Raw genomic sequence first — 23,178 nt, 5'->3', positions numbered from 1 at the left:
TGTATTGTTACACATGGGCCCCAGGTGTTTGCTGTTCTGAGGGTATGCCTGCACTGGGGCTAGGGGGTGTAATTACCAAGTCAGACAGTCATAACCAAGTTAACTCTGATCAAGCTAGCATGCTAAACATTAAAAGGGGAGACATGGAGGCACTAATGGCAGGAGAGGCTAGCCACCTGAATACATACTTAGGGTCTCAGGCGTGCTCATGCCTGAGGTGGCTAGCCCCTCTGGCTGCTTGTGCTGCCATGGCTACACTTTTAGTTTTAGGATATTTACTCAAAGCTAGCACATATATGTCTTCCTGAACTGGAAATTACACCTCCAGCATAGACATATCCCTGAGTCTCACGCCAGGGGTGATAGGATCAGGGAATGCTGAAGACAAGAAGTTCAGGCCATTGAGAGAGAGATAATGATATCTGATTTGGTGGCATTTTTTACACTCTTTGCACTGGTATGTATTACTGTGTAAGGCAGTGGAGAATCAAGCATGCCTGGCATCTCTGATTCACTAAAATGTGAACATTTTTGTTGCACTTTGGATGTAATGATGTTTGTACTAATTTGTTCCGTGTCTAAAGATTGGTATATTTTAGAAGGTATATTGGGCAAGTTTATCTGGAGAAAGAATTTTAAATTCATATTTACAATCTGAAGATTATGATTTTATCATTATTAGAAATTCTATGGTTGGATGGTGTGTTCTGTTGAGTTTTCTGCTTATAACATAGAAATGCACTGATAGCAGGGTTCAATCACCACTGCAGCACCTCCTGTTGGCTGTCCTGGAGATTAGCTCTGCTCACCAATACACCCTCTTCTGGTGATGTCTTGCCACAGTCATGTCTGCTTCAGGATCCACATCTCTCCAAGAATAATGGCATCCTCTTCAGGACACAACCCTCTGGCTGTGCCACACTCTGTGTTCCTTCCCTTCCAGGGAATGTACCACAGTCCCTCAGTCTAGCCACTGCCTCAGTTAATTTCTTTGGTCCACTTCCCCACAATTCCCCCACATTCTTCATCCTTACCTCAGGGCTTCAGCCTGCCAGTCTTAGCAGCTAGCCAGGAACTCTCTCTAGCTTCCCCAATCCTTGCTGGCAGTACTGCTCTATCCAAGTGTTGGCACTCGTTCCTCCTACTAGGAGCCTGAACTTCCCTCCTCAAGCTCCAGGGAACTACTGAGGCTGCTCTGCCCTGCAGCCCTTCTTATACAGGCCTGCCCAGCCCTCATTGACTCCTCCTCACAGCCCCTCTCCTATTGGCTGCTTTCTGCGCAGCATCCCTAGGGCTCCATTAACCCCTTAAAAGCCAGTCTGGGGCAGATGCTCCATTACAGCACCTTTAAACTAAAGGGGAAAAAAGATTCAGAATTAAGGTTTCTGCTTAACCTTATAATAAGTCGCGAGTTGCTATGGCATCTTGGAGACCTCAGGTATTTATCATAGGTTTTTCTAAGGTCCCTACGAACCTATTGTGAGCGTGCAGCATAATATTTCCCACTACATGTAGGAAAATAGAATCTTCACAAGGTTTTCCATTAACCCTTTACTGCCATTCCCAAATAGAACCTTGAAGCACAAAAAATGAAGTTCAGGTTTCAGAGGATGTTAAGTTCTGCATCAGATTCATAGACTGTTAAAATGACAAGGAAAGAACCTAGACAACCTAGGGTCATCTGCCTCAGGTCCTATGTTCCACCTCTTACAGTAGCTGTAGGTCAGTAGCTTCTTATGCTGCTGATGGGTTTCAAGATTTGCTGTGTCCTGCCTCCAACTTGGCTATTCTCATAGACTCATAGACTCATAGACTCTAGGACTGGAAGGGACCTCGAGAGGTCATCGAGTCCAGTCCCCTGCCCTCATGGCAGGACCAAATACTGTCTAGACCATCCCTGATAGACATTTATCTAACCTACTCTTAAATATCTCCAGAGATGGAGATTCCACAACCTCCCTAGGCAATCTATTCCAGTGTTTAACTACCCTGACAGTTAGGAACTTTTTCCTAATGTCCAACCTAAATCTCCCTTGCTGCAGTTTAAGCCCATTGCTTCTTGTTCTATCATTGGAGGCTAAGATGAACAAGTTTTCTCCCTCCTCCTGATGACACCCTTTTAGATACCTGAAAACTGCTATCATGTCCCCTCTCAGTCTTCTCTTTTCCAAACTAAACAAACCCAATTCCTTCAGCCTTCCTTCATAGGACATGTTCTCAAGACCTTTAATCATTCTTGTTGCTCTTCTCTGGATCCTCTCCAATTTCTCCACATCTTTCTTGAAATGCGGTGCCCAGAACTGGACACAATACTCCAGTTGAGGCCTAACCAGCGCAGAGTAAAGCGGAAGAATGACTTCTCGTGTCTTGTTTACAACACACCTGTTAAGGCATCCCAGAATCACGTTTGCTTTTTTTGCAACAGTATCACACTGTTGACTCATATTAAGCTTGTGGTCTACTATGACCTCTAGATCTCTTTCTACTATACTCCTTCCTAGACAGTCTCTTCCCACTCTGTATGTGTGAAACTGATTGTTCCTTCCTAGGTGGAGCACTTTGCATTTATCTTTATTGAACTTCATCCTGTTTACCTCAGACCATTTCTCCAATTTGTCCAGATCATTTTGAATTTTGACCCTGTCCTCCAAAGCAGTTGCAATCCCTCCCAGTTTGGTATCGTCCGCAAACTTAATAAGCGTACTTTCTATGCCAACATCTAAATCGTTGATGAAGATATTGAACAGAACCGGTCCCAAAACAGACCCCTGCGGAACCTAACTTGTTATACCTTTCCAGCAGGATTGGGAGCCATTAACAACTACTCTCTGAGAAGGTTATCCAGCCAGTTATGCACCCACCTTATAGTAGCCCCATCTAAATTGTACTTTCCTAGTTTATCTATAAGAATATCATGCGAGACCGTATCAAATGCCTTACTAAAGTCTAGGTATATCATATCCACCGCTTCTCCCTTATCCACAAGGCTCGTTATCCTATCAAAGAACGCTATCAGATTAGTTTGACACGATTTGTTCTTTAAAAATCCATGCTGGCTATTCCCTATCACCTTACCACCTTCCAAGTGTTTGCAGATGATTTCTTTGATTACCTGCTCCATTATCTTCCCTGGCACAGAAGTTAAACTAACTGGTCTGTAGTTTCCTGGGTTGTTTTTATTTCCCTTTTTATAGATGGGCACTATATTTGCCCACTTCCAGTCTTCTGGAATCTCCCTGGTCTCCCATGATTTCCCAAAGATAATAGCTAGAGGCTCAGATACCTCTTCTATTAACTCCTTGAGTATTCTAGGATGCATTTCATCAGGCCCTGGTGACTTGCGGGCATCTAATTTTTCTAAGTGATTTTTTACTTGCTCTTTTTTTATTTTATCTTCTAAACCTACCCTCTTCCCGTAAGCATTCACTATACTAGACATTCCTTCAGACTTCTCAGTGAAGACCGAAACAAAGAAGTCATTAAGCATCTCTGCCATTTCCAAGTCTCCCGTTACTGTTTCCCCCTCCTCATTGAGCAGTGGGCCTACCCTGTCCTTAGTCTTCCTCTTGCTTCTAAAGTATTGATAAAAAGTCTTCTTCTTTCCCTTTATTCCCATAGCTAGTTTGAGTTCATTCTGTGCCTTTGCTTTTCTAATCTTGCCTCTGCATTCCTGTGTTATTTGCCTATATTCATCCTTCGTGATCTGACCTAGTTTCCATTTTTTATATGACGCCTTTTTATTTTGTAGGTCACGCAAGATCTCAAGGGTAAGCCAAGGTGGTCTTTTGCCACATTTTCTATCTTTCCTAACCATCGGAATAACTTGCTTTTGGGCCCTTAATAGCATCCCTTTGAAAAACTGCCAACTTTCCTCGGTTGTTTTTCCCCTCAGTCTTAATTCCCATGGGACCTTACCTATCAGCTCTCTGAGCTTACCAAAATCCGCCTTCCTGAAATCCATTGTCTCTATTCTGCTGTACTCCCTTCTACCCTTCCTTAGAATTGCAAATTCTATGATTTCATGATCACTTTCACCCAAGCTTCCTTCTACTTTCAAATTCTCAACAAGTTCCTCCCTATTTGTTAAAATCAAGTCTAGAACAGCTTCCCCCCCAGTAGCTTTTTCAACTTTCTGAAATAAAAAGTTGTCTGCTATGCAGTCCAGGAACTTATTGGATAGTCTGTGCCCCGCGGTGTTATTTTCCCAACATATATCTGGATAGTTGAAGTCCCCCATCAACACCAAATCTTGGGCTTTGGATGATTTTGTTAGTTGTTTGAAAAAAGCCTCATCCACCTCTTCCACCTGATTAGGTGGCCTGTAGTAGACTCCCAGCACGACATCACCCGTGTTTTTTACCCCTTTTAGCCTAACCCAGAGACTCTCCACACTTCCGTCTCCTATGTCCATCTCCACCTCAGTCCAAGTGTGTACATTTTTAATATATAAGGCAACACCTCCTCCCTTTTTCCCCGTCTATCCTTCCTGAGCAAACTATACCCATCCACACCAACATTCCAGTCATGTGTATTATCCCACCAAGTTTCAGTAATGCCAATAATGTCATAGTTGTTTTTAATTATTAGCACTTCCAGTTCCTCCTGCTTATTACCCATACTTCTTGCATTTGTATATAGGCATCTAAGATACTGGTTTGATCTTGCCTCCCAGCTTTGCCCTGACCCTCCTTCCTCTCTGCCATTATAACCCGTGCTCCCTCCTGTTTCCAACCCATCTCCCAGGTCTTGTTCCCCACTTACCTGTGGGCTTTGCTCACCTGTCCCCGTCGAACCTAGTTTAAAGCCCTCCTTACTAGGTTAGAGGCTTACTATTACTCCTTACTATTGTTAGAGGCTGTCCCTGCAGAGTTGGAGGCAAGCTACTGTCATCCATAATTGCATCAGAGGCGGCTAATGCAGAGCTCCTGAAGGCCCATGACAGTTGGTCTGCTCCCCGTTCCATTAAGTTGGGGTCCCCAGCAGCTTCAGGTCTTTCAGGCCTTTAAATATGGTGCTGTCTACATGAGAGTCCTCCCCAGTAATAGGGTGGACAATGGTTTGGGTATGACTACATGAGAGACTGCCTCTCTCCTTGCACTGGTTGAGATCAGCTGGGACACCTGAGTGAGTCATTCCCCGGTATAAGAAGGAGACGGCTGTTGGCAGAGTATTCTCAGTTTGGGGCCCTTAGCTCTGGAACTCACTTCCCTGTCTTCGGCTTATATAGCCAGAGTTTATGAACCTTCAGGACATGTTGCATTACAGGGCCATCATTTTAGAAAAATTTAGGAGAGATGAGGAAAGTTTGGTCCCATCTTGGGGGTGTGGAGTGGAACGGGGAGATGACAGACTGGTCCTATGCCGGACATTGGGAGGAAGATGAGCTGAGGTATATGTGTGTCACCGATGGCTGGCACAGGACAGAGATTGGGGCCTGGCCCTCTCCAAGCTGAGCTCAACCCCAGGGTGCCACTGCTGCTTCCTGTCCAGCCAGTGTTGAGAGGGAGTGGTGCTGACAACACAGTGATAAGGTGCTCTGGCCCAGCCTGCCCCACAGTGGCCCCCAGAGACCTGAGGGAGACACCGCATCACCGGCTGTCAAGGAGCTATGAAAAGTCAGAGGGAGGGACAAAACCAAGGTCTGGAGGCATCAGGCAACTGCCCCCTCTGCCCCATAGCAAATGACACCCCTATTACACAGCCTGTATGCCCAGGGTTTTGGATCAGGAAGGGTGAATTGATGTCATGCCAATGTTTTAACAAGGAACTCCCACAAAACGTTTAAGCTTGGGAGCTTTTTATAAAACTTATAAAAGTTATAAAACTTGTGTCCCAGAGGGAAATGGGGAAACATTGAGAAACAATTTAATTTATTTTTGGTTTTAAATCAAAATGCTGTTTTTGTAACCACAGGAGGCAACACCACTGGACAAACACAGTAAGCTCCATTCAGTAGAAAATTCATAGTTGGTTCCTGAAAATATATAGACTACTATCATGCTGCTAGTATACCTTGGTTTTCATCTTGCAAAATATGGAAAGGGACAAAACCTGCAAACCGTTGGACTTCAGTGGGAACCAAAGAACCCAACAGCATACAGGACTGGGCCCTAAAATTATTGAAAAAAATATTTACATTATTTTCAAAACATTTACAGTTTGTTGTATAATTCTTTGGCAATGTTTTGTCCTTCATTTTAGCCATTTCCTCATTATTTTAAGCACATCTCTCACTGATTGTTACCAGCAACTTGATAGATGTATAGAAGAAAAGGGAAAAAAGTTGGCTATTCATTATTGTATTCATAATCTATCACAAAATAGACAAATGGGAAAACCAGTATTATTCCCCTAAATCAAGCTGATGCCCCCAGAACATAAAACTTTCTCAATCATTAAAACATTGCACTTATAAAAAAGCCATCCCGGTGCTTCTATAGCAGTTCTAAAAGCTGCCAATTCCTAAGCAAACAGATAACTACGTTGTTGGTAGACTATTTGTCATTCCAGTTTAATAACAAATTGATGGACTCATTGTCTACTTCACTTCTGCATTTGTCATGGTAACGTGTCTGTCTTCATCTGGATCCCTGACTCCACCTTATGGAAAGTTACACAGAAGAGCAGGATGGAAGCTGCTCTTCTGAATCCCTGAAATTTACTGTTACCAAGGTGATGGGAGACAAAACAAACTGACAGCCTGGCTGTCTATATTCGCTCAGCTTCAGTAGCAAAAGTTAGAGGGACCCAAGCTTCTAACTTTTATGTCAAGGGAAATTGGTACAGGATCATGAAAAGAAGTTCATTCCATTATGACTGTTGATCACTTAATGATCTGTAAAGTTCTCTGAATGCAACAGTAAGCCTGACAAGGGGATTTCTTTTGTGAATGTCCGATTGTTTAGAAAGAATGGGTATATGTTTTGCTTTTCAGGAGAGATGCCCCTTGTTTTCTCAAGGTGCAACAATTTACTATCATTTGAGATTTTTTTATTATATATAAATCAAATTCCCTTGTCATAAATATACAACTGCTTTTGATGAGTTTAAATGCCTTTGTTACTTTACTTTTCAGCACTATCTATAAAACTCTAAAATTCCATTTTCATTTTAATTTCATTTTGAAATGCCACCACTGATCATTACCTAGTAGCAGGGACAGGTGTGGTGTCCCACCATCCCAAAAAAAAATAAAAATTAACTGATTTGTTCACCATTCTCACACCTCCCTCTACACTGTTTTTTTAAATAAATAAATAGGGTAAACGTGTCCCTAAAGACAGACATATCCCTGTTTTCAGGGCCGGTTCCATCAGTTTTTTTTTAATAGAAAACAATATTTTATCCCCTAGGTGCTGACTCCTTGGGTGCTCCACCCACTGGCGGCCCTGCCGAATAGATCCTGCCCCTCCCTCCCAGCACCTCCCGCCCACCACGGATCATCTATTTAGTGGCATGCAGGAGGCGCTAGGGAGAGGGGGTGGAGTGAGGGCAAGGCGCTCAGGGGAGGGGATGGAACAGGGTGGGAAGAGGCAGAACAGGGGTGGGGTCGTGGGGGTAGGGCCTGGGGAACAGAGAGGGGTCAAGCACCCCGGGAGAAATGAGGAAGCTGGCGCCTGTGTTTTGTCCTTACTTTGGTAAGTCGTGGCAGACTGCTCACTTGAAGGAGCTGTCAGTCAGCTGAGCTGGTGAAATTAAAAGCAGCCGGGGTGAGCAGATAGGCATCCCCAGGTCTGTTATACAATAACACCCTTCTTCAGCCAGAACCTGAAAACAAGAGCTTATAGTGATGTATAACTTGGTATTACAATATTTATATCTTATTTAACTAATGCTTCCAAACAAAATTCTCTGTGATATTATGATGGTGTTTATCAGCTTGATAATCTTAGCCTTTATTAATGTTGATGCATCCTAGCAATGGAGCATAATGAAGTCAAGAAGCTAGGTGTCCCAGTAACTCCTATCTTGTTTGTAAAACCCTCATATGACAGGTATGGAGTCCATTGTATTAAAAATGCAAGGTTTTTGTATTATTATGAGATTGTGCGTAACTTCTCTAGGGAGGAAACATGGCCAGTATAAACCTTGGAAAGTGTTACAAGCTTCAAAGAACTATATTGAAGAACAAGCCAGACAAAAATGACAGAGTTAATAGGGAATCTCTAGCGGGAGGTAAATACAAATGTAACTTGCTCAAGTTATGCCAAAGCTGTATAAAGTAGTGGTTCTCAACCAGGGGTACGTGTAAACATGGGGGTATGGAGAGGTCTTCCAAGGGGTACATTGGGTCATTTAGATATTTGCCTAGTGTTACAACAGGTTACATAAAAAGCTCTAGCAAAGTCAGTACAAACTAAAATTTCATACAGACAATGACTTGTTTATACTGCTCTATATGCTACACACTGAAATGTAAGTACAGTATTTATATTCTAATTGATTTATTTTATAAGTATATGGTAAGATGAGAAAGTCAGCAGTTGTTCAATAATAGTGTGTTGTGACCCTTTTGTATTTTTATGTCTGATTTGTGTAAGCAAGTAGTTTTTAAGTGAAGTGAAACTTGAGGGGACACAAGACAAATAGGACTCCTGAAAGGGGTACAGTTGTCTGGCAGGTTGAGAGACAGTGGTATAAGGAAAGACAGAGGCATATCTACACTGTAGACTTTTGCCAACACAAATTACATTGGCATAAAGCCACCACAGTTAGTATATTGCTTGTGCATGTACATACTTGGCTTCTTGCATCGGCGCTGCTCATATTCACCAGGAGCGCTTGTGTTCATTCACAGTGCAGTGCACCATGAGTAGGTGCAACTCACCACCTTCCAGTACACTGGCTTTGGGAAGTTTTTGCAATGCATGGTGAGGCAGAAACAAATCACACAAAGATCACTGGGAACAAATGATCAACTTCCCAGCATGCAACTTTCTCCCTCCCATACTATCATCTGGATCCCACAATTTTCATGTCTTTCGAAAAAAATCCCATGAACCTGCATGACTCTCCTCACTGTCCACCGTCTCTGACAGAAGCATGGAGCTGGCACTACTCTGACAATTGTCATGAGGATTGCAAGCACAGGATGCAGGAGAGATTTATTTGAATTAGCCTCCTAACTGTTCTTGGCACTACATCTCAATTAATGATGTAATGTATTTTGCGACATCTTTTCTTACTGGTGTTTCCAGGAGTCATAACTGGTATAAATGTGTTAAGAATATATATAAGTATTTAGAGAGATTTATGTTAACATGGAATCTTTCTTTTAAAGTAATGCTATGATTTGAATTTTGTTCACTAGTTTATAAAAATGTTAGTTATACTCTGAAAAAAAAAATTTTAGAACATCCATTTCTAAGGAGACTTTACAAGTGTTTGGAGGAGTATATAAAGAAATGTTGCATAGAACTATTTCATTATAAATGTGTCAAGTGTCAGGGGGTAGCCGTGTTAGTCTGTATCCACGAAAATAACAAGGAGTCCAGTTGCACCTTAAGAAGTGCGTGTTTTTACCCACAAAAGCTTATGTCCAAATAAATCCGTTAGTCTTTAAGGTGCCATCGGACTCCTTGTTGTTTTCATTATAAATGATTACAATGAGTTGCACCTGCTTTCACCAGATCTGAATGTTGTTTAAACAGCAGACAGCTGACTGACTTTGCCATTATAAAAATAGTTTAGCTAAAAGCATATATTATTGTTTTTCATTGTAGGCTGGTAGTGATGGGGAAAGCATTGGAAATTGCCCATTTTCTCAGCGTCTTTTTATGATTCTGTGGCTAAAAGGAGTTATATTTAATGTAACAACTGTAGACTTGAAAAGGTAAGATTACAATAGATAATTTCATTTTCAGAAGAACATTAGCAAAATGATTATTTTAAAGAATGTATTGCTTGTGGTAACTTTGAATAACACATGCAAACTGACTGCCATTATTTGTGCAGCTAATTGATATTTTCATAGCTCTTTATAGGCCGGATTTTTATCTGATTTAAACTGATGTAAAACAGTAATAATTCCACTGAAATCGATGGTGTAACATGATGTAAAATAGGTGTAAGTGAGGGGAGACTCATATTCTATATGGTCAATGCATGAAACAGATATTAATTAGTTAATACTAATGAATTCTTACAACATCTCTCTGAGGCAGAAGGTTACGCCTTATCTTTACAAACAGGTAAGCTGAGATGGAAAAAGGGAGGTGATTTGTCCATGGTTACCCAGTAATTACAAGGATAATTTAACCTATTTTATTTGCTTTAAATAATACCAGTATACTATTGTAAAGGTGAAACAGGTTACTACTACTAAGTGTAGGAATTTAAAATGTCTCTCACATAGCTACTTACCCAAGGTGTTTGTACCCTTTTAGAAAACCTGCAGACTTACAGAATCTAGCCCCAGGAACAAACCCTCCCTTCATGACTTTTGATGGTGAAGTGAAAATTGATGTCAATAAGATCGAGGAGTTCCTAGAGGAAAAATTAACACCACCAAGGTACTGTGCTCTTGCGTGTCATATTTTGCTTTTTGTCCTTCATACCTACCTTCACTGCACTCCCTGGCAAAATACCCACTGGTTTCAATGACAGCAGGATCAGGTCCTTGGTCACTTTCATGCCTTAAAATATATATATATGAACTATATAAGAAAGTCTGATTGTGCTCTGATTGAACTCAATGAGCGTTGCTGTTGACTCCACTGGAAGGAGAAGTGAGACGTAGCATAATGATGTTGTTCCTGTGAGATCGTGAGTGTTAGATGCTGATTGCTCGACTCCCAGTGACTGAAGTAAATGGGAATTGACAGTGCTCAGCACTGCACAGGTTTGAACACAATTACTGTAAATTAAAGAAACTTTATCAATGTTAAAAAAATCTCTATTTAAATTTGCTCTTCCAGCAGTATTTTCTCTGGGCCAAATCATCAGCTGGCGTCAATTAGCACAGGGCCATTGATTTCAGTGGAGCTATGCTGGTTTACACCAGCCAAGGATCTGGCTCTCTGCATGTTCTGTTAGTTAAGGACAAGTCATCAGAAATTATTTAGTTTTATAGTCCATGCAATGGAGATTAACTACTAATTTGCTTTGTGTAACGTGCAATAACTGTCTGCAATTTCAGTATCAAAATTTCCTTTTCAAAGAGATGGCAAAATAGCAGCTCCCTAGAGTTAATAAAGGGTCTTGTTAGAGAGCTTATTCCTTCACTCTCGATAGTATGCATGTTTAACAGCCGCAAGGGGTCATGAAGAGATCAGACTATTAGTTTCTGCATCCCTGTGAGGTATTCGAATTTCCCTATCCCCCAGCAGGTGCACAACAGCACCTTTTCACACTATCCATTTTGATTCATTCTTTTATACCTCTATAACTAGCTAAGTGATAAGAATACACCTAAATTCTTAAAGTATAGGCCCTTGCAGACAGGCCTGAATATCTATATCCTAACATGTCTGAGCCAACACCTATTGAAATCAATAAAAAGACTCCCGTGCCAATTTAAGTCAATAGGAACTGTCCTTTATAGCACTAATCAACTGATGATATCCTGCAAGTTTGTTATGATGTAGACATGCCAACTCTCATGAATTGACGGTGAGAGATGCAATTTCTAAATAAAATTAAGCCTGGCTCCTGCTGCCAGACTGGGAAATAGGAGAGGGGACCCCACTGCAGCCAACCCTAGGCCTGGGGAAGGAGAAGAACCCTAAGAGCAGCAGAGGTAAGGATAGTAAGGCTGAAATATGGCCTGGAGGCTGCAGGGGCACTGACTGTGTGTGTGTTGATGGTAGGTTCTGAGCAGATGCAGTAAATGCTGGGTGGGCAAACTGAGTGCAGCGAGGATCAATGGGGATTGAACTGATGGGAGCTGAATTGAGGGGGGTTGGGTGAGGACAGAACTGATGGGGGGACTGGAGGACAGGATTAATTGTTGGGCAGGTAAGAGCTTCTGCAGCAGGGGCCAAAATCACCTTATCCAGTACATGTGGGAGAGTGGGCAACACTAATTGTCACATGCACACACCCTGACGAAAGGCAAGGGAGAGTTCAAAAATCAAGAGACTGACCTAAAACACCACAATATTATCTTTTTTTTTTTTTAAAAAATCTCATTATTATTGAGGGTCCGACACTATTTTTGATCTCTTAAAGTTAGCAATACAGTAACTCGTCGCTTAACATTGTAGTCATGTTCCTGAAAAATGAGACTAAGTGAAACGATGTTAAGTGAATCCAATTTCCCCATATGAATTAATGTAAATGGATGAGGAGGTAAGCTCCAGGTTAATTTTTTCACCAGACAAAAGACTATATGATATAGATATAGATATAGATATATAGATATAGATATATACATATACATAGTATAAGTCTTAAACAAACAATTTAATACTGTTCACAGCTATGATGATTGTGAAGCTTGGTTGAGGTGCTGAAGTCAGAGGGTGGAAGAGGGTGGGATATTTCCCAGGGAATGCCTTACTGCTACATGATGAACTAGCAGTCAACTCAATCCTCAAGGGTTAACACGTTAATGTAGCTTCACATTCTACAAGGCAGCACAACTGGAGGGAAGGGAGACAGCATAGGAGACAGACTCTCACCTGTGTGTGTGATAGAACGAGAGAGAGATATGCATTGCCCCTTTAAGTACGCTGACTCCACTCCAAGTACACTGCCTTTTAAAGTAGATCAGCAAGTTCAGACAGCCCCTGCTGCCAGCAAGCTCCCTCTGTCCTGAGCCCTGTCATGTCTCCCTCCTGCTCTGTGGTAGGGAGACCAGATGTTAAGGAGAAAATATCGGGACCACCACAGGGGGGGCTTTCTTCTTTTTTTTTTTTTTTACACTCACCCATCCGGGAGTTTGGCGGCAATTCAGCAGAGAGCGCTTCAATCACAGACAGTCTTTGGCGGTATTTCGGCGGGAGGTAATAAACTTTACCGCCAAAGACAGAAGCACCCGTCGCCGAAATACCGTCAAAGACTGTCTGCGACTGAAGGACTCGCCACTGAATTGCTGCCGAAGACCAGGAAACAAAATGTCGGGACAAATGGCATCCCGACCGTACTCTGATTGGGACATGGGACAAACTCCTCAAAATTGGGACAGTCTCGATTTTATCAGGACATCTGGTCACCCCACTCTATGGAGATGGGGTAAGTAGGCGGCAGGAGCAGGGGGGATGGGAACACCCTGACATTAGTACCCCTCTTTCCCCCTGCCCCCTTGTACAGCAAGCAGGAGGCTCCTGGGAGCAGCTCCAAGGCAGAGGGCAGGAGCATCCCATGGCAGTGGAGGAGGGACAGCTGAGCTGCCCACCAATTGATAGCCTGCTGGGAGGCTGCCACACAGGGAACTTAGGACGGCAGGGAGCTGATAGGGGGGCTGCTGGTCCATCCTGGTTCCAAGCCCCCACCCCTAGCTCCAACAGGCTGCTCTTCCTGCAAGCAGTGGACAAAGTAGGCAGCTGCCAATCAAAGTTATAAGGGAACATTGCGCAGCTTTAAACGAGCATGTTCCCTAATTGATCAGCAATGAAACAATGTTAACCAGGGCGACTTTAAGTGAGGAGTTACTGTACTGATGATGTCAGTACAGTAATTCTCAAAGAGTGAAATTCACTCTAGTGCAGAGGGCTCATGCAAGGACCTCCACACCATTGTAGTAACCTACTGTTTCTCTATATTTGTGCTTTTGAGATTTATTTCCCTCATTTTCTTCAAGTTATAAAATAATGAAAGTTGATGAGTAGTTATGGCAAGAAATAAAATTAAACTTCTGGATACTAGGAGTAATTGAAAAACATTTGACACAGTATTTATTTTATATGGTCTAAGTAGTTTCCATTTTAGGAATGTTTCCTATGAAAAATACTTAGCCATATTTTGTTCACTATGGGGTAGAATAAACTGCTGTTCATATAATACAGAATTTGCTGAATGTCATAAAAGAAGCTGCTAGTTGTATGACATTCTTGTATTTTTAATTCCTCAGGTACCCCAAACTTGGGCCAAAGCACCCTGAATCTAATTCTGCAGGAAATGATGTGTTCGCAAAATTCTCTGCTTTCATAAAGAACACAAGAAAAGATGCTAATGAAAGTAAGTACCGGCAATCTCTGCATCATTATCGTTGATAACTGGAATGAGTTGGAGTTACATAATTACAGCATAAAGTTTTCTACCAACGTTCAATCTGTATTTGCATTAAGGACTCATTCTAAGCAAAAGCTATCTATGGCTTTCCAGGACATGGAAGCTCTGGAAAGCTACAGATCCTGATTCTAGAGGGGGTAATGTTTTAAAGAGAAAGATCAACACATATGCACTATGGTGAAAGAAAGAATTAGTAGTTTGTTGTTTTTGTCAACAAACTTCTCCATATCACAGTGGCTTGGCTGAACAGTATTTAAGGCCCTGATCCTGCAAATGCTTGACTTGCTGAAGGTGAGTATTTCCACTGACTTCAATAAAACTACTCATATCCAAAAAGCTAGGCATGTGCCTAAGAATTTGCAGGATCAGACCTATGAATGGAATACAAAAAAGCAAATGCTTTTTTCTTCAACTTTAAAAGAAGTGGTATAAAGTTAATGAAATGAACATACTAAGTAAGTATATATAATGTGCCAGGGCAAGGCCAGAAGGCTATAGAAAAGTAGTGGGAGACAGATATTAGCCCCAGGCTAAACAAATCCCTGTTACCTGAATAAGTAAATGGCAGCTGCTCCAGGTCGATTAAGACACCTGGGGCCAATTAAGATCTTTTCAGAAGGCAGGGAGGATGCTAGGTTGATTGGGACACCTGAAGCCAATTAGGGGCTGACTGAAACTAGTTAAAAGCCTCCCAGTTAGTCAGTTGGGTGCATGTGTCAGGAGCTGTAGGAGGAGGCTGTGCTGTTGCAGAAACTAAGCAGTACAAACCATATCAGGTGCAAGGAAGGAAGCCCTGAGATAATGGTGAAGTAGATATTAAGGAAGCGGGGGCTGCTCTGGGGAAGTGGCCCAGGGAATTGTACTATTGTCCTATTTCCAAAAAGTCAGCTACCATAGCTGTGACTATTAGGGTCCCTGGGCTGGAGCCCGGAGTAGAGGATGGGCCCAGGCTCCCCCCTGATTAATCACTAAGACTAGAGACAACAGACTTGCAAGGGAGGATTGCTTCTTCTCACCTCCCTTGCTGGCTTATGATGAAAATGGCTCAGTAGACTGTGACTCTTGCCTCTAGAGAGAGAAGGACTATGTGGAGAGTCACAGTGAGCCTCTGAGGCTAGTGAAATCTGCCAGGAAGCATGGGACCCACTGAGACAAGGACAGAACTTTGTCACAAAAGTATAATATACTCTAATTTTTTTGACAGTGAAATTGAAATAGCTAAGAGAATTAATTTGGAATAGTACTATTTGTGTAATAAATCCTATTTTTCTAGGATTTTTCTGAAGCAATTTGACTAGCTCCAAAATGTGGGAATTTTTATGCCAGTGCAACTTTTTAAAGTCAAATAATTAAAATTTATTCTAAGACTATGGAATTATGGTACATATTTCTACAAATGGTCATAATGTTTCCTGGCCTAGAGGTAGATGAGAATTTGACAGAAATTCCTCACTCTCTGGACCAGCCATCTATATTCACTGTGATTGAAGTCCCCTTCCCTTCCCCTTCACAAAGCTGAAATCAATAAGCTTTAAATGAGAAACCAAGCACGGATTGGAATTCACCTTTCCCAGCCTAGCAGCATGCTGAGGGACTACATGGCCATATCCATCATTCAGAGTTCCTGTTTATCCAGCCACTGCATTCATATATGCAAGGATCCAATGGCTGAACCTTCCCTCAACACCTCCCTTCTTGTGTCAGGTTTTGAGGAGCCCACCACTCATCGTCCGGGGCATGCACACAGTGTGAAGGTGCCCGCTATCATCTCTCTCTTGCTCTGAGCTGTTAGCCAATATTCAGGGCCTTGCTGGATTGTTTCTGTTGGGAGGAAAAATGGGTGATACAAAGCAGGTATTTCTTTGGTGCAATTGTACACAGAGTCCTGTTTCCCTGAACACAATAGAAACAACCAACAGCATCAGGCAGTTTCCTTGCTTACAGTTTCCAAGTCTCCCTCTCTAATCAGTTCTGTGCCCCCAAAGAGTTCTGTTTTTGCTCCTTCTCAGGGTCATGCTTCTCTCTGCTGTCCCCTGGTTTCTCAAAGCATTTCTGCCTCTGACACACAGCTACAAACAATCCCCTAACTCCTACATCTGAAATCATAGAACCCCTAAAATCACAAGTCTTAGCTTCCAATCAGCCTTGCCATGTGTCCCATTGCCTTGGACTGTGGCTTCTTTTGTTTTCAGCTATATAACTGCATAAAGGGGCTCAGTTGCTCTGTCTGAAAGAAAGGTGCTTTAGCATACCCCATTTGCTTTATCTAGGCCTGTGATTGTCTGTGGGTCAAAGATTCACTTGATGTCAGCCATTAACACCTTCCAGTATAACCACCTCTATCCTTATTGTCCTGGTATCCTGACATGGGGGCTTGAGTGGTGTGGAATGCTTCGTACTTGAATCTGTTCCTCTGCACTTAGGGAATTTTCGCCCTTCCTTAGAGCTGGTTGAAAAGTGTTCCACCCCTCCCCCGCCCCAGGAAAACTATGATCTTTAGCAAAAATTCAAATACCAAAATAATTGGGACAAAACTGAAATTGGGCTAAAAACTGAAAGAACAGTTTTTGGAAATGCTGCCCTAGTGCTTCATAAGATTTGTATTTCAGGTGCTTCATGACCCCTTTCTCCTCTATAAACTGGGCTCCCTGGTCAGACTACATCTCCCTTAATGGACTGTGGTCTTCCCTCTTGGAGAGCGAGTGGAATTCATGTGAACTCTTGCCCATTTTCTGTTATTGGAGAGGTTGTCCCCCTGGGTAACCTGGCTCATAGAGGAGAATGGAGACATGAGTCAACAAGGGTATGTCTAAACTGCAATTAAAAACTCACCCCAAATCAGCTGGCCCATGCCAGCTGATTTGGGCTTGAGGTGCTCAGGCTAAGGAGCTGTTTAATTGTGATGTAGACATTTGGGCTCCATCCGGAGCCCAAGCTGAAATGAGAGCTGCAGCCTGAGCCCGAACATGTGTACAGCAATTAAACAGCCCTTTAGCCCCAGTCCCACAAGCCTGAGTCAACTGGCAAGGGTCAGCCATGGGTTTTTAATTGCAGTGCAGACATACCCTAAATTACAGCTCTTTAGGCACCATGGCAGCATTTCCAAATCAAAATCTTGGGTTTTGGCTGAAATATTTAGATTTTCAGGTGGTTGATTTTTTGATGAAAAATCAAACTTTTTCACAGAAATAAAACACTTTTCACAAAAAAATTGTTAGTTGCAATTTTCTGTCAAACTCTTTTGACTGAATAGTCTCAATCAGCCTTACCCTTCCTGCTGAAATTTGGTGTAAACGTGTCCAGAAAGATATTTTGTAAACCATTTCAACTCAGTTGGTTTTACCAGTCTTCTAGAGAGAGAAAAAAAGATTTTTGCAGACATTCCCCACCCGCATCCACCACTCTAATAAAGAAAAAGGGCAAACTTTTTTTTCAATTGCACGAATCTAACCCTTTGAAGTATGTACTTTTTATGTTCAAGTATGTTTCAGGGGGTTTGAAGGGTGTGTTGGGTTTTTGTTAGTTTGGGTAGTTTGTTAGTTTTTTGTTAGTTTTGTTACACACCTTTTTAAATGGGGGTAAAGAAGAATAGGTAAATAAACAGCAGCAGGAATCACAGAACCAAATTCATCTTTAATATAAATCCATTACGTTTAGCCCCACTAAACCTGATTTTGGCAAATCTCTACCAATTAACCTCACTAGCACTTTTGGTATTCCCTTTTACATTAATACTTAGCAAGCCCAGTAAAGGATCAGGCCCCATTGTGCTAGAGAGGGTACAGATACAGCAACTGTACTTAACAAACTTTATATCTCAGATTGCTCTATGGACAAGTACACACTTAAAACTTTTGCCTCCAGAGTATTACTGGTCATGGGGGTGGTTTTTTTAATGACATTTCTATCCCAGCAAAAGCCCTTGTGTAGATGCAGTTAAACCAGCATAAAAGTGCTTTTACTGATGGAGCTTATTTTGCTTGAGGAACCAGCATGAGCTATATCAGAAAAAGTATGCTTCTACCAACAGAAGTTGCATTTACAGTAGGATGGTTTGCCAGTGTGACTATTGACTATACCAGTATAGCTATACTAGCAAACCTTTTCTGGTATAGACTAGGCCTATATTTCAGATAAGATTAATGGCAGAAATGGATAAACGACTTGGATGGTTTCAGAGAATGGGGTAATAATAAACTGAACAGATTAGAAAAAAAACAGAAGTTATAACTCACCTGTTGCCTCACTAATGTCAGATGGAAATGATTTATACCATCATAGCACAGGTAGTTCTCAGAAGGGATTTGAATTAGGATAAGGGGCAGCTTTTTGAATATGACGAGTTTTTCCTGTGCATTGAGATTGGCTTGGGAGGACTTCAGTGTGAGTGGGCTTAGTGTTTGGAAATATCTGATCTCCTGGGTTTATTCTACTTTTAGAGTGAACTCAGTTCACTTTTCTCTAATCTCTATTTTTCTTAATCTAGATTTGGAAAAAGCCTTACTTAAGGCCCTAAGGAGGCTGGATAACTATTTAAATACCCCCTTGCCTGATGAAATTGATGCCTATAGCACTGAAGACATCACTGTTTCCAGCAGGAAATTCCTGGATGGAGATGAGCTCACCTTAGCAGACTGCAACCTCTTACCAAAGCTCCACATCATTAAGGTTTGGATTTTCTCTTCTATGATTTGCAAAGACTAGCAGCGCTGATGCACAAGTGCATTTAAAAATGACAAAAGAAACCCCACGTCTTTACTGAAACAGACACACAAATGCTATCTCAGTCCAGGGTGAGAATGTGAGTCAGAATGAAATTTAGTATAGCATGTCTAATATCCTCTGGGTTTACTCAAATAACAGCATAATGCCCTAATCCTAATGTCTGGATTCCACACTTTTGTTAGATGACCTATCTAAAAATAAATTTAGCTAAGGCCAGGTCTATACTACCTGCTGGATCGATCGTGAATTGATTTATTGCATCTTGTCTGGACGTGATAAATCGATCCCCGAATCGACTCCTGTACTCCACCTCGGCAGGAGTAAGCGGAGTCGATGAGGGAGCCGTGGCAGTCAACTTGCCACCGTGAGGATGGCCAGGTAAGTTGAACTAAGATACTTCGACTTCAGCTACGCGAACAGCATAGCTGAAGTTGCGTATCTTAGATTGATTCCCCGCCCCCCGCCCAAAGTGTAGACCAGCCTTAAGAGTGCTGCTGCTAGCAGACAGACGCTCTGCAGTCTCTCACATTAGGCAGCTGTGGAGGCTATTATTGATTCCAGGATAGCATTACTACCTTGGCTACAGTCACATTGTAATGACCATCGCTGAGGTTCTCCTTGTGGCTGGGCACAAGAGGCTGAATGCACAAAAGGAATTAGGAGCCTAAGTCCTTATTTTGTGTATCTTAGTTCCAGTTTCAGGACCACTGTGTGATCATAAAACTCTCGCTGAAACCTGTAAGTGCCTAATCTCACTCGACGCCTAGATTTTTGCAGTAAAAGTTCCTTAGGTACCTATGTTTCTGCCTCTAAGCATGCCCCGTGTTGCCTGCCTGTGAGCCTCTGGATGCCTAGCTTCTGCCTAAACCCCAGAGTGATTTACAAACCAGGGTAAGACGTGTTTGGTTGTTTAACTCACCTGTGGGGCTTCCATCTTGGTTTTAGGTCACCTCTGGTAGGGTATAGTCTTCTAATATCTTTTATCTCAAGTTTCAGTATGTGATTAAATATTAATTAAAACTGGCATGTGTCACAAATTGTATATGTTCTAAATAAGCTCTTTGCCTTAAAATATCAACCAAACATTTATTAAAAAGATTTCTGTTCATAGTGAGCTTTTCAAATCCACCTATGGAATTTGGATATGCAGTTAGAAGTGAATGGGAATTGGGCAACCAAAGTCCTTAGGCAACTTTGCAAATCTCAGTTATTTAAGTTTTGTAAAATCTTTTCACCCCAAAACCTACACTTTTGAGCTTAAACTACTTGACAGTCACTCTCTAAGGCCTGGTTTACACTGGGTGGGGCGGGAAGAATCAATCTAAGTTATGCAACTTCAGTTACATGAATAATGTAACTGAAGTCAACATACTTAGATCAACTTACCGTAGCATCTTCACCATGGTGAGTCGATTGCTGCCACTCCCCCATCCACTCCACCTGCGCCTCTCGCAGCGGTGGAGTACAGGATTCGATGGGAGAGCGCTCGGGGGTTGATTCATCGCGTCTAGACTAGACACAGTAAATCAACCCCACCTGGATCGATCGTTGCTTGCCAATCCAGCAGGTAGTGTAGACATACCCAACTAACCAGCCTCCCCACATCTATTATCTTTCTCCTCTTTGTCTTTTTTCAAAATTTAAAACATCAAAAATGGATTGCTAAGACAGAAGAAATGAAGAAACCTATTGATTATAAGCATTGTGTGCACTTTGTTTACACAGCTCATTCCTCTAACAGTCTTTTTTTTTTTTTTAAGGTTGTGGCAAAAAAATATAGGAATTTTGAGTTTCCGCCTGAAATGACTGGGATCTGGAGATATTTGAACAGTGCTTATTCTAGAGATGAATTCACAAATACTTGTCCTGCTGATCGAGAAATTGAGTTTGCATATTTGGATGTTGCAAAGAGAATGAAGTGATGGATTAAAAGATATCTCTATTCTACATTTCTGCAGAGAGCTGGATGGGAACAAACCAAGACAAAAACAGAGTACATTATGCAGCATAATTTTAAATTCTGTGACTAGCCAATCCTTCTTTCTTTTCTTGCATTATATTAAGCTCACTCTTAAAATTATATGTATGTGTGTCTGCTTGTGTGTGTATACACGTGCGCAACACATTATGTGTTAAAGGTATCAGATCAAAATTCAAACATTTGTTGAAATTGCAGTAATGGGCTAGGCACACAATTATTACAATGTGGCTGGTTACTCATGGTAAAAATACTTTGAGAGTAATATTCCCTGCTTCTTAAATATCTAGCGTGATTATTGCTGCCATTAATATCTCAGTTTCTTTCAGCGCTATTGTCAAAACTGACAGTTGACCTAGAGATTTGTCTGAGAGGCAGAGGAACATTTTTCTCTCAAGATGTACCTAACAGAAAGTATCTGTGACCTTCTGGGCTGCATCAATCTTGGAAGACAGCACTATTGCTGTTGGCTGCACACCAGGCTGGTTTATCCAGGAGAAAGATCTGGTTTGATGTGGAACCAACTCCCTCTTTCAAAAGCAATGACTCTCTGTGCCAAGGACCTATGGATTAGCTCAACAAAAACCCTGTTTCCCAAACTGCACAAGTCCCTATTCTGTATATGTCTAGCCCTCATCTCTCTAAGATCTGCACAACCCATGGGACTTCCTCCTGCCCTAGAAGTGGAGAGGAATATATATTGCAGCTGACCTGTGGACTGTGCAATAAAGTTACTTGGTATAAGTGAAAAGAGAGGGGTCCTGCCCCCTGCACTGGGAGAGGAAATGGGAAAACCTCCCTGCCCCGATTACTGAACTGAGGCCCCCTCCTCGATTCCTACTTGGTACTGGAAAGCAATGAATATGGGGGCAGGAGGGCTATTTAGGAGGTAGCCTTTTTCTTCTTCCTGACTGAACTCCAGAATGTGCTGTACAACTACTACAAGTGAGAATACCCCATTCCCTTGGAACAGGGAACATACCATCGGAGGTCCATGGAACATCAATGGGCTACAGCCACAGAGGCTGCTTTCTGCTGGTACAGCCCTCAGAGGCACAATCTGTGCAAACCACAGCCCCGGCACTTGCCTGGGAGCAAGAGCACCAGAGTAGCTACCAAAGCTGTGTTATCCCTATGGTCACCAGGGAGTCAGTCTCTGATGCTTTTGCACAATATATTTTTGATAGGGTTATATGTATTTAAAGATGCAGTAGATCTATGCATACTAGATGGATATGAAATAGATCAAAGGGTCTAATATAATAGCTAAGAAAAAACAACATTTTAGAATAGATGACCTATTCCATATCAAGCAGACATCTACTTTTCTTACACGTTTTACTTGATTGTATATTTCCAGTTTTCAGGTATACTCTGCACTGTTTAATTATAAAAATACTCAGTTCTGATGCATATCATGTATCACAGTTATTTTTAAAGTGTTAAATATTGAATTTTTATTTTGCTTTCTTTAGAGAAAATAGACACTTAAACCTGTTTTGCAGTACAGAACTTAAATATTGGGGTTGATAGCTGAGCAATCACTCACCAAATGTTACTAATTGCTACTTCGTATTTTCCAACATACATATATATATATTCTATATAATCTTTTCATATGCCTTACAAATTTGAAAAGAAAATACACAAATTGATAAGTAAATGGAATATCCTGTGTTTATTTCAGTGCCAGTTTCCTGACTACCTGCAGTCTATCATTACCCTGGATTTTGAGAGAGAGAGATGAAATTAACAAAACCTTAATTTGTCTTTAAGAACTGGAAGAACATTTTAGGCCTGGTCCTGCAATCAGTCCCACACAAGTGCAAGGATCTGCACACACAGACCCGATTTCAGGATTCAATCCCCAGTCTTGCTGCTCAGAAGTTGTGTGTGTGTGTGTGTGTGGATTATTGCTGATTCAACCGATAATGGTTTACTGTGTTAGCTCCATTTTTTAAATCAATAAAGACTATCATCTGTTACCCACCTTTAAATCAATATGAAATTCAACATTACTATGTAATAGCCTGTTGTATAGCAATATTGTATGTGCTTTACTACTACTTCTTTTTTTTGCCTTGAGGTCATCTGGGGCCCTCATTTAGACACAAACCACCCTCAAGTTTGTGCCCTGTGCTCTTCTAAGCCTGCAGTCTCATTCCTTTCAGCCAAAGGGGGCATACCCTGGATATGTAGAAAGTAATGTATATTTAAACTCCTACATCGTTCTGAAGTATAGCTTGCTGAGATGGAGGGGCTTTGGCCCTGTATAAGACTGAAATCTGTGTTTTGTTATTTCC

General features: G+C 41.7%; 1 protein-coding gene across 1 annotated transcript in view; it reads left to right on the top strand.

Moving 5' to 3' along the window:
• CLIC6 (chloride intracellular channel 6) overlaps positions 1-22,785 on the top strand; it is a 51,830-nt gene extending 29,045 nt beyond the window's left edge. The window contains exons 3-7 of the mRNA XM_030578328.1: positions 9,723-9,832; positions 10,386-10,511; positions 14,012-14,118; positions 18,659-18,840; positions 20,658-22,785. Of these exons, the coding sequence (XP_030434188.1) occupies positions 9,723-9,832; positions 10,386-10,511; positions 14,012-14,118; positions 18,659-18,840; positions 20,658-20,819 (687 nt within the window). The 3' untranslated portion in view covers positions 20,820-22,785. The remainder of the gene's footprint in view (positions 1-9,722; positions 9,833-10,385; positions 10,512-14,011; positions 14,119-18,658; positions 18,841-20,657) is intronic.
• The last annotated feature ends 393 nt before the right edge of the window (positions 22,786-23,178 follow it).

The sequence above is a fragment of the Gopherus evgoodei genome, chromosome 1 (assembly GCF_007399415.2).
Source record: "Gopherus evgoodei ecotype Sinaloan lineage chromosome 1, rGopEvg1_v1.p, whole genome shotgun sequence".
Lineage (NCBI taxonomy): Eukaryota > Metazoa > Chordata > Testudines > Testudinidae > Gopherus > Gopherus evgoodei.
The sequence above is the reverse complement of the archived record's forward strand: the minus strand, read 5'-3'. Positions and strand labels throughout refer to the sequence as shown.